General features: G+C 49.0%; 7 protein-coding genes across 7 annotated transcripts; 3 read left to right on the top strand and 4 right to left on the bottom strand.

The window, feature by feature from the left end:
• Window positions 1-1,639: 1,639 nt before the first annotated feature.
• Window positions 1,640-2,239, bottom strand: ASPGLDRAFT_791262 (uncharacterized protein). The gene has a single exon (XM_022550006.1). It carries the CDS (start codon window positions 2,100-2,102, stop codon window positions 1,740-1,742), a length of 363 nt encoding a protein of 120 aa, XP_022397534.1. The 5' UTR covers window positions 2,103-2,239; the 3' UTR covers window positions 1,640-1,739.
• Window positions 2,092-3,254, bottom strand: ASPGLDRAFT_38454 (uncharacterized protein; the record flags this gene model as incomplete). The annotated part of the gene is made up of 3 exons (XM_022544949.1): window positions 2,092-2,184; window positions 2,241-2,439; window positions 2,527-3,254. 3 exons carry the CDS (start codon window positions 3,252-3,254, stop codon window positions 2,092-2,094), a joined length of 1,020 nt encoding a protein of 339 aa, XP_022397533.1.
• Window positions 3,255-3,397: 143 nt separating this feature from the next.
• Window positions 3,398-4,018, top strand: ASPGLDRAFT_791248 (uncharacterized protein). The gene is made up of 2 exons (XM_022550004.1): window positions 3,398-3,528; window positions 3,578-4,018. Exon 2 carries the CDS (start codon window positions 3,592-3,594, stop codon window positions 3,952-3,954), a length of 363 nt encoding a protein of 120 aa, XP_022397532.1. The 5' UTR covers window positions 3,398-3,528; window positions 3,578-3,591; the 3' UTR covers window positions 3,955-4,018.
• Window positions 3,892-4,171, top strand: ASPGLDRAFT_50795 (uncharacterized protein). The gene has a single exon (XM_022547385.1). It carries the CDS (start codon window positions 3,960-3,962, stop codon window positions 4,116-4,118), a length of 159 nt encoding a protein of 52 aa, XP_022397531.1. The 5' UTR covers window positions 3,892-3,959; the 3' UTR covers window positions 4,119-4,171.
• A 435-nt stretch (window positions 4,172-4,606) lies between these two features.
• ASPGLDRAFT_177779 (sodium:solute symporter family protein) lies at window positions 4,607-6,830 on the bottom strand (the record flags this gene model as incomplete). Its single annotated transcript, XM_022542912.1, has 4 exons — window positions 4,607-4,904; window positions 4,967-5,627; window positions 5,681-6,543; window positions 6,593-6,830. 4 exons carry the CDS (start codon window positions 6,828-6,830, stop codon window positions 4,666-4,668), a joined length of 2,001 nt encoding a protein of 666 aa, XP_022397530.1. The 3' UTR covers window positions 4,607-4,665.
• A 572-nt stretch (window positions 6,831-7,402) lies between these two features.
• ASPGLDRAFT_133437 (uncharacterized protein) lies at window positions 7,403-8,158 on the bottom strand (the record flags this gene model as incomplete). The annotated part of the gene is made up of 1 exon (XM_022541211.1): window positions 7,403-8,158. A coding segment is annotated over one exon (756 nt), but the record flags the coding sequence as incomplete, so codon positions are not given.
• Window positions 8,159-8,621: 463 nt separating this feature from the next.
• Window positions 8,622-9,946, top strand: ASPGLDRAFT_177775 (uncharacterized protein; the record flags this gene model as incomplete). The annotated part of the gene is made up of 1 exon (XM_022542911.1): window positions 8,622-9,946. One exon carries the CDS (start codon window positions 8,622-8,624, stop codon window positions 9,639-9,641), a length of 1,020 nt encoding a protein of 339 aa, XP_022397528.1. The 3' UTR covers window positions 9,642-9,946.
• Between the last annotated feature and the right edge of the window lie 18 nt (window positions 9,947-9,964).

The raw sequence follows: 9,964 nt of genomic DNA, 5'->3' as shown, positions 1-9,964 counted from the left end.
ATCTCATCTCCTTCAACCACTGGATGTTGGTGTTTTTGGACCACTCAAACGTGCATATGGCAAATTGGTTGAGGGGGTGATGGTTGCTGGAAATAACCACATTGATAAGGAGGATTTTCTATACCTATATCCTCCTGCACGTGAAGCAGTCTTTCTCCCAAGGAATATATGCAATGGCTTTGCAGGAGCTGGGCTCAAACCTCTTGATCAATACTGGGTTCTTGAGAAAATCACCTTTCAACTTCGTACACCAACACCACCATTACTTGTTGAAGGCTCAACATCATCTGCTTTTGAAACACCTCAAAATCCTCACCAGATTGATCGCAAGGTTCAAAGCCTACAGAGAAGTCTTCAAAAGAAAAGAACACTTTCTAGCAGTCCAGTCTCTCATATTCAACATCTTGAGAAGGCTGCACAGGTGGCAATGAATATGAATCTATTTCTTCATCAAGAAATCAAGGTTCTACGAGCTGAAGGTGAACGTAAAATAAAGAAGAAGGCAAGGAAACGTGCTTCTCTAGGGAATGATTTATTTATCTCTGTACAAGAAGGCCGTGAGCATATACAGCAGCTTGATACACAGCTTAATGAGCAGGTTGATGAGCTTACACCTATGCCTCGTCAACGCGCTTCACCACGCTGTAGTGGCTGTGGGACTGTTGGGCATACAATAAGAAGCTGCCCTAATAAATAGCTAGATATTTTGTCTGTTATATATTTTAATTCAATGGTGTTAGTGGTTGCAAAGCTTCAAATTCGTGGTGGTTGCGGAGGAAGTGGACGGGACGGCCGTGTGGACGGCTCGGCCGTGGATTACGTTAGTGGATCTGCTGTGTTGATAACATAAGCTCGGCTGTTTCCTTGGCTGGTGCTTGGTGCATTTTCGGAGTGCATTTTCGGAGTGCATTTTCGGAGTACGTTTTCGGAGTATAACTAGAGCAGTGGCCACTTCGGAAGCGGACAGTCGGGTTGGACTCGTCCGAGAAGGAAGTGGCATATTTCCGAGGAATTGGAATTGGACCAGCCGAGCCGCGACGGAGATTGGTGGCGCTTGACCCTTCATTTTGGGGTTTCCATAGTCGGATATTCACCGAGAGAAGGTCGATTGAGTGATCATGTGTATATGTAGAGAAGCCCTGTTTCCCTGTGTATGGCCATTGGTCTCAAGATGGGGAGCTTGATATGGAAAATAAACGCCAGGCTGGTCGAGAAGTGTTCATGGAAAGAGCTTCCTTCACTTTCGAGGTCCTGCGATAGCAAGTGAAACTCTGTGTAGGAGCTTATGTATGTATATGTATTAATTAACTAACAAGAATATATACTACCCGGACGGTTCGTGTCGGGCTGATTTCCAAATCGGCCTGCGGCTTTCCGAGGTATGGGTTATCGCTTTCCGAGGTCCGGGATGTTGCTGCGAGGGCGATGCACGAGGAGAAGATTGATTATCTGGATTTGGCTGTGTGGGATTATCGGAAGGAGGTGCAGGAGCCGCCGTTCGAAGGGACGTACATGTTATGAGTGCGCGTCAGGCTGCTGATGTGCTTGATGCTGGGTGTCATTTTGTTATGGTTGGGAAGGCGGCTGTTCTTGTGCTGAGTGTCCGAGGCGTGCTGGGTTGGATTATGAGTATTGTGCGCCGGCGTTGCCTGTGACGGAGGGTTATTTGAGGGAGACGGGTCTCAGTGAGAGTTTTATTGATTATATGAGGACATGGAATGGTTTTGTAACTAGCTAAGCTAAACGGTAAAAGGTACCTCTTCATTCAAGAAATGGCCGACTTGTCTCGATGATTGCATCCCGCAAAAGCGACACACAATCTGCTCAAGATCACTCTCCGTCACAATGTACGGAGGACAGATAATAACATGGTCAATATAGTATCTCCCAGTATGTCCTAGATTCCCCAATATATTCAAGCCGTTTTTGAGAGCGTTTCTCACGATCGTATTAGAGAAGTCGGCTTCAGGAGTGAACGGTGTCTTAGACTGTTTGTCCGCGACAAACTCCACGGCCCAGAACAGACCCCGTCCACGTATGTCGCCCACGAATGGAAGAGGGTCAATTTTCTCGTGTAAGAGCGCTTCGAGGTTACTTCCCATGGGATCCTACTCGCTCAATCAGATTGTCCCGTTTGATTATCTTCTGAGCCGCGAGGGCAGCAGCACAAGCAAGTGGGTGAGCCTAGCGCCGTTAGCACGCTCGCAATTTCATTAGGGTAAGAGGGAAGGATAGCATACCTGAAAGGTATGGCCATGCGCCAAGCCACCGGATCCAGCAGCAGACAACGCGTCGAAGATCTTTTCGTATAGCAGTACACCAGAAAGAGGTACGAAGCCCGCACCTAGGGCTTTGCCGATTGTCTGGATATCTGGGCTACGAATTCCTTCCTGCTCCCATGCATGCATGGTGCCTGTTTTGCCCCATTCCACACATGATCTTGCTAGTGTTAGATGTGTTTTTGCAGCAAAGGCAATTATAAAGAAAGCAGGTCGTACCTCATCTAATATCAATAGAACACCATACCGATCACAAATGTCCCGAACAGCTCTGAAATACCCTGGCACAACAGGCGCGCATCCTAGCGTAGGCCCGCTAACCGTCTCCGCAACAAACCCAGCAACATTCTCAGGACCTAAACGCAGTATCTCATCTTCAAACTGTCGCGCCAAGCGAGCCACAAACTCCTCATCCGTCTCCTGGTCACCCTTCATCCGGTACGCATAGCAAGGATCAACAAACGACACATTCGACGACATAAAATCTTGATAAAAAGCCCTCCGGGATTCATGCCCCGACACACAAAGCGCACCAATCGTATTCCCGTGGTAGCTCTGCTTCCGGGCAATAAACCTAGTCCGCTGGGGCTGCCCCTTCTCGTTCCAATACTGCACGGCCAGTTTCAGCGCTGCATCCGTTGCCTCGCTACCAGAGTTCACGAAGATTACTTTGCACAGTCCACCTGGCTTATCGGCAAGGAGTGTTCTGGCTAGTTCCTCTGTCGCGCTGTTGGCGTGGGGAGAGCCTGAGTAGACATAGGCAATGTTGTTGTGGAGATGGGCGGTGATAGCCTCTGTTATCTCGGGTTGGGTGTGACCGATACATGAGACCGATGGGCCGCAGCTTGCGTCGATGATGCTCCGACCGTTTTCGAGGACGAGTCTGATTCCGTCGCCTCGTACGATGTTTAGGGGCCGAGCGGCGAAGGGACGGTGGAGAATGTGGGAACGAGAAACGAAGTCGTCGGTTGGCATTTTGTGTGGTATTTTTCCAGTGATTAAGTGGCCATGAGGTCGGGTACAGCAATATATATAGACTTTGTGGGGTCTTTATGATCAACGTCGCTGTTGACGCTGACGGAGATAACCGGACCGTGGAATGCAGGTTGAATGTATGCCGCCATTGACGCCCACTCACTGTGAAGATTCCAGGTCAAATATATAAAAGAGAAGCCATTGCCACGTGCAAAATACATGGATTCCTACATAATCACCATTGAACGATACAATCACCAATATTGACCGAAAGGTATGGCGGCAAACCGGGTACCCTTCTTCTAGAAGTTAACCTAAGCGAGTCCTGAAAACCAGCATGGATCACAACCACAATCCCACCCTTGCCTACCAAGGCCCCAAACTACCTAACGTCCCCGAAGACCTCGTCGTCCCCGGGGTCCTACACCTCGACACCCACAACGAACGCCTATGGGTACCCCAAGCCCCAGACGTCTGGTTCTGCCCACTCTGCTTCAACGTCTCTCACGGCTACTTTGTGAACATCCTCCGGGTCCGGAAAAGCGGGATCCTCTCGAGACACAGACATACAGGCCCCGTGCATGCCACTGTCCTCCGGGGCCGATGGCACTATCTTGAACATGACTGGTGGGCCGAGGAAGGGGGTATGCGTTTGAGCCACCCGGGGATATCCATACGCTGGAGGTTCCCGGGGACGTGAAGGAAATGATGACGCTGTTTCATGTTACTGGGGCTTATATCTACGTGGATCCGGATGGGACGGCGCTGGCAGTGGAGGATGTGTTTAGCAAGTTGCAGGCTGCTAGGAAGCACTATGAAGAAGCTGGACTAGGGGCGAGTTTTGCTGATCAGTTTGTCCGGTGAGATCTTTACATTTGAGCTTTGTAATTTAGCAATCTTGAACCATTGAGCTGGATTAAGCGAGCCATTTAAAAACCAATAATGTGTCCACTTCCGGCGCCGTTAGTGCTCAGGTTCTGATTGGCCGATCCGGGCACTTCCTCCAAGCAAACTAGCCGAGAATTCCTCTAAAGCTGCATCCCAAGTCACAAACATCGTCGTACACATTGAACAAATGCCAAAGCGCAGCTTGCCCGAGTGTACATTACTCTTCCCTCTCTTCCTCGCCGGCGGAGAAGCCATGCAAGAAGAACATATCCAGAGCATCCAGTGCCGTATGCGCGATATGATTGAGTCCCGGGGGTTCCGGAACGTTCACGTTGCTTTATCTGTTCTAGAGAAGTTATGGCGGTTGAGGAGTGTGAGGAAGGGGGTGGATGATGTTACAGGTTGTGGACGAGAGGTTGATTGGATTAATATTGTGCAACAGGAGAATATTAGTCTTTCTTTGTCTTGAATGCACGTATATTTTATCTTGATGTATCTGGATTCTAGAAAGTCCCATCTCTGCTCAACCCTTGCTTTTCTCTTCCACTGCAACGAAGGTAGTGTTGCCTTCTTCCCCATCCAGATCATGACCCTCTGCCACAGATACCGCCATCGGTCGTTTCATGCCGAGCATATACTTGACGAAATCGACGATATCACCTCGACTCTCGAATATCGGTAGACAGGTGATGGTAATGGCAGCGAAAAAGGCCCATATGAACACGATGACGATCCAGCCTTTGAAGAAGCCCGGTGAGAACACTAGTCAAGTCAGTGTTAGTGGAAACTCTCATAAACTTTTTTAAAGCTCAAAGGAGACTTACCGTAGTCAGTGCCGTACATGGGAATCGGCCACAAAATCAGAAATGAAAGACACAGAAACGCAGCCAGCGCGCATGCCTTGTTCCTCGACTTTCTCAGACGCGTATCCATAGCCTTATCATCCTCAACTCCGTGCTCATGAACTGTACTAGATGTCTCAACACCGCGGTCAGACTTAAGCTGCTTAAGAAGCCCCCAATCAAAATCATCGGGCCTGAGATAAGTCAAAACAGGCGTCACAACAATCGGCCCACAAAGCGACACCATATTCCCCGCCACAAGCGGAAACGTCTCACTCGTAGTCGCAATCGTCACCTCCCCATAATGCGTATACGCAGTAAGCAACCACGCCGTAATAGCAGCCGCAGAGGAAATCAGCGGAGCCCCAACAACAGCGAGCCGTGATTGTTTCCGCCATAGGATCGTGCAGGCCATTGGGATGATTGCAGAGTCGACGAAGATGCCGATTGCTTTGAGGAGCCAGTCGACGTTGAAACCGGCGTGGATTAGGCCGATGGCGATGCAGGGGACGACGAGGTCGAAGGCGACTATGGTGATGTGGGAGACGCGGACGAGTTGTTTGCCTGTTGCGGCGGGGTTTATGTAGGCTTTGTAGATGTCGTAGGTGACGAGGGCGCTGTTGGCGATGGTTTCTGAGGCCATCTTACCAGAGGTTAGGATTTCTCGATGGTATATACCCCGGAAAGGGAACTCACATTTGCAGTAACAGCCATAAGGACACTGATTAGAATGGCCACGGCGCCACCCTTTCCCCAGAGCGCCATCGCGCCAAACGGCATAGCCATTCCCGAGCTCACTTGGTCACTGGTCATTCGGTTCGGGTATGTCGGAAAAGACGGAAGATGCTCTGTGGCAGCAGCCGTGAGGCCGAACGTGGTAGCTGTGACGAAAGGAATAGTAAACCAGCAGAGTCCTCCAAGAATATATCCCGAAAGCGTTGCTGAAGGATCTGCTGCGATGGCTTTCTGAAAGAGTTGGGAGTCCACTGCTGCAGCAAAACCCGCTCCAATGAATACCAAACCGGTGTAGCCTCCATTGTCGCTTTTCATGGTCACATAAGACCCATCCTCATTTCCTGCGACTGGATGTAGGGTGGCAACCTCCTGAAGAAGCTTATACAGACGCTCCGGAGACCCAATAACACCCGAAGAAGAAACATAAGCCGCGAAGAGACTCGCCAGCATAATCGCGTAAATAACCACCGTATTCAACCAATCCGTCAAGAAAGCAGCCTTAATCCCACCAAAGATAGTATATGTCATGATAAACGCCGGAACAAGGAAACAAGCTGCCTCGCTGCTCATCCCCGTCATCGTGGTGAATATTGTAGACCCACCGACTAACAGATTCACACTGGTGAAAATCTGGAAGAATAGCGAGTAGCACATGAGAACTATGTGGCCGAGGTAGCCATAGCGAGTTCGCACGACTTCGAGGAATGTATGGGCTTGTGGGGCCTTGCGTTTTAGCTCGATGGCGGCGATTGCGAAGAGGAATATTTGTATCGTGCAGCCTGCTCCGTACCAGAAGGGGCCGGATACGCCGTATTGGTATGCCTCTGTCGTCCAAATTAGCAATGCCAATTGAACTGGTATTGGTGGATATACCTGTGGTAGAACTCAACAAAGTCGCTGCAAGTGTCCAGGACGAAACAACAGCCGAGGCAATCAAACCGACTTTTAGCGAGTGATTGGCAGTCATAAGCATCTCAGAAGTTTGAATCTGAGACTTATAGCGGGCAAGTAGAAGGGACAAGGAGGTCATTGAAATGGCAAAGAATGCGCCAAATCCCACGATGAGGCTATAACCGACCCCTTGGTCAAGGACGGGAAGATTCACAGACATGATGGACTATGTGTATGCTCTACTCCTAACATGACAGCCGGCGTATACATTAACATATACGTTCAGTTGGAGAATAGATAAGATCAAATCGATGTTATCAAGTTACCCCAACTACTTACTCCAACTGCATCTTCGTTATCTATCGCTGCACATGCTATCAGCCCTATCTGATTGGGCCGGCGGACTACGACACTAAATGTGGAGGCTGGGGTGTTGGAGTACATAGTCCCTTTTTATCAAAACCAATCGACACGAGACATATGACAGGTTTACATGGCTTGCCCTGTTTGGCCCACACTGTCGACATTCAACTTCCCTTTTCCTCTTTAGGCTGGATTTCTCGTATTGAGCGCTCCTGAGGTATATTATGTTATCACATATTCAAGCGTGAGACATACACGTCGGTGATACAGAATCTCCAGAACCTGGAAGTTAGAACTAGACTTTCGATGCCGGCCCACTAAATACTATAGTCTATTATTCCCATGCCCGATTAAAATTGACAGGAACACTTGCCCGTGGGGCCAGCAAACAGGTCTAGTGCCTCCAAAACTATTACCCAGAGCAATGCTCTAACAATGATCTAAGCCCAATGTCTTCCCTGTTAAACGGTGAGCCTCTTCATGTTTCCCCTGGCTTATAAGGGCGCATCTGAGGTTGTTAACGCTTCGCAGTATATCTGGATGCTCTGACCCCACCACCTTCTCTCTGAGTTCAAGTGCTCGTCGACATGCTTCTTCTGCCTCTTCATGTTTCCTCTGCCTGGCAAGGGAGAAGCCAAGGTCATTAACACTGACCAGTGTATTTGGATGACCTGGTCCCAGTACCTTCTCTCTTAGTTCAAGTGCTTGTCGATGCACTGCCTCCGAATCTTTGTGCCTTTCCAGATGTCCATAAACAACACCAAGATCATTCATACTAACCAATGTGGCTGGATCTTCTGGGCCCAGCACCTTAGCTCTCATATCTAGTGCCCGTCGATACATTACCTCTGCCTCTTGATTCTTCCCCTGCATCTGAAGGGCCAAGCCTAGGTTGTTGACACTAGTCAATGTGCTCGGATGATCAGTTCCCAACACCTTCTCCCTTATTCCTAATACTTTTTGGTGCAGTATCTCTAACTTGTTATGTTTTCCCTGCCTGCCAGCAACTAAACCAAAGTTATTGAGACTAGTCAGTGTGTCTGGATGCTCTGGGCCTAGCACCTTCATTCTCATTTCCAAAGTTTGTCGATACAGTGCCCCAGCCTCGACATATTTTCCCTGCCTCTCAAATATGTCGCCGAGGCTGTCAACATTGGTCAATGTATCTGGATGCTCAGATCCAAGTACCCTTTTTTTCACGTCTAATGCTCTACTTTCACAATACCGAAACTTGAGCGTGGTCGCTGCTCGGCGTTCAGTCGCGATGGAATCTTTTTTGCTGCCCGGCCATAGACAAACGCCGCTGATATGATGAAAAAAGAGTAGATAAGATGCGAATCGTCAGCGTAGTCATGACCTCGGCAAGGTCTGCAAGTTTCGGTTTTAATTTTCAAGGGGTTTCTTTTCAAGGGGGTTCCGACGAGAATTCAAAGTGAAATGAAATATACCAGGCTTCTAGTCCAGAGAGTGCGATGGTTGAGGTGGTCGTCGATGTCGAAGAGCCTCAGCTGAGCCCACGTGTCAGCCTTGTCGCATGCATGCCCAATTACAGCTCAGCGGCGAAGATTCTGAGCAGCAACCTTTGTTCTCACAGTGAGCCTTCATCTCAGAGATTGAGTGACTGGACAAATGCGTAAAACTCATCAATATGCCCAGTTCCACTGCCCCGAACGCTCCCTTCCCTGCGACGGCAGCGCTAAGCCAAGCAATCGCCGACTATGAGGACCGCGTTCCTGGTCAGCCAAATGTTTCCCTAGACCAGAAGGATGTCGATGCATTTCTTGCTCGGGAGCTGAACACGCCTATCCTAGATGAGCTCTATCTGAGGCTCTGGCTTGTAGCCAGGAAGTCCGGAGCAAATATCGACCCACTTCATCAACAGAGGATGAAAGGACGAGAGATTGTGCCGGCTGAGAACACCCAACTACATCTTGTTTGGCGGCACGACAAGGTGTTTATAAAGCCATTACCGGAGTGCCTGCTTAACCATGATTTCTGGATGGTGCATCTATCTTCAAACGATGAGAAGTCAAACCAGGCAGATATCGGTACCAATAAGCATTTAGTTGCATTGGGATTCGTCCGATCTTACACCTGCCTTATTAGACATCACTCAGATTTCGTCCTTGCACACCACTATTACCTTATTCCCGAACATGTCAAGTGGAATGCATGGTGCCAGTTCATTCGGCACTTCCAGGATTACGAAGATACCCAGGTTGCCAAACGCTACCACTATGGTCAGTTGCGCCTCTCACGGTTGCACTGGGCTGTCCGGCTGTTCCAACCACCAAGTGCAAAGACGGCCTGGTTCTATGAGGTGCCATATTGGTCTATTCAGACGTATGTGCAACGAATGGCCGCACCTTTTATATTTGGATTCGCGAGTATATCACTTGTGCTATCTTCCATGCAAGTCATCGCGTCCATACCCGCTGATAAACTTGGATTTGGGGCTATGGACGACTATGGGTACAAAACCATGATCCAGGCTTTCTGGATTTTCTCTACGGTCATGTTGTTTTTATCCGGTATAGTTTGGATTCTACTGATTGTGATTCCAATTTCTGTGCTTATTTGGCAGATGTCCTGGGGGTTCAGGAATCGGGGGAAACACTCTGGAAGCCTGAATCCAGAGTGTGGCGAAGACAATTGGCTGAAACAGTGACTCGATGATATCCCATTGCTGCTGTTATGGACCGACCCGCGAACCTCATTTTCGGGCTGGATAGGCGTCTGGGAACAGGGTGTCTTGGTCACACGGATCGATCTATATTCTGGTACTTTGTTGTCCTTGGATTCGAGTAAGCTTTGATATTTTTGGCTTCAATTGTGCACGAGATGAGTGAGTTGTTTGCATGTTTTAAATACGTCATGACACTATGTACATTGTTTTCGAGTGCACAGGTCGCATGTAGGTGGGGCATTTTCGTGTCAGGTAACTAGTCCAAATTAGGCGATGGTCACATGATGCGCTACCTGACACGACTT

This window comes from Aspergillus glaucus (assembly GCF_001890805.1).
Source record: "Aspergillus glaucus CBS 516.65 unplaced genomic scaffold ASPGLscaffold_21, whole genome shotgun sequence".
NCBI lineage: Eukaryota > Fungi > Ascomycota > Eurotiomycetes > Eurotiales > Aspergillaceae > Aspergillus > Aspergillus glaucus.
Note: the sequence above shows the minus strand (reverse complement) of the source record. Positions and strands in the feature narration are given on the sequence as shown.

Coding starts and splice junctions, on each gene's coding strand:
- ASPGLDRAFT_791248 (XM_022550004.1), top strand. CDS start 3,592: ATGGATCACAACCACAATCCCACCCTTGCCTACCAAGGCCCCAAACTA.
- ASPGLDRAFT_50795 (XM_022547385.1), top strand. CDS start 3,960: ATGATGACGCTGTTTCATGTTACTGGGGCTTATATCTACGTGGATCCG.
- ASPGLDRAFT_791262 (XM_022550006.1), bottom strand. CDS start 2,102: ATGGGAAGTAACCTCGAAGCGCTCTTACACGAGAAAATTGACCCTCTT.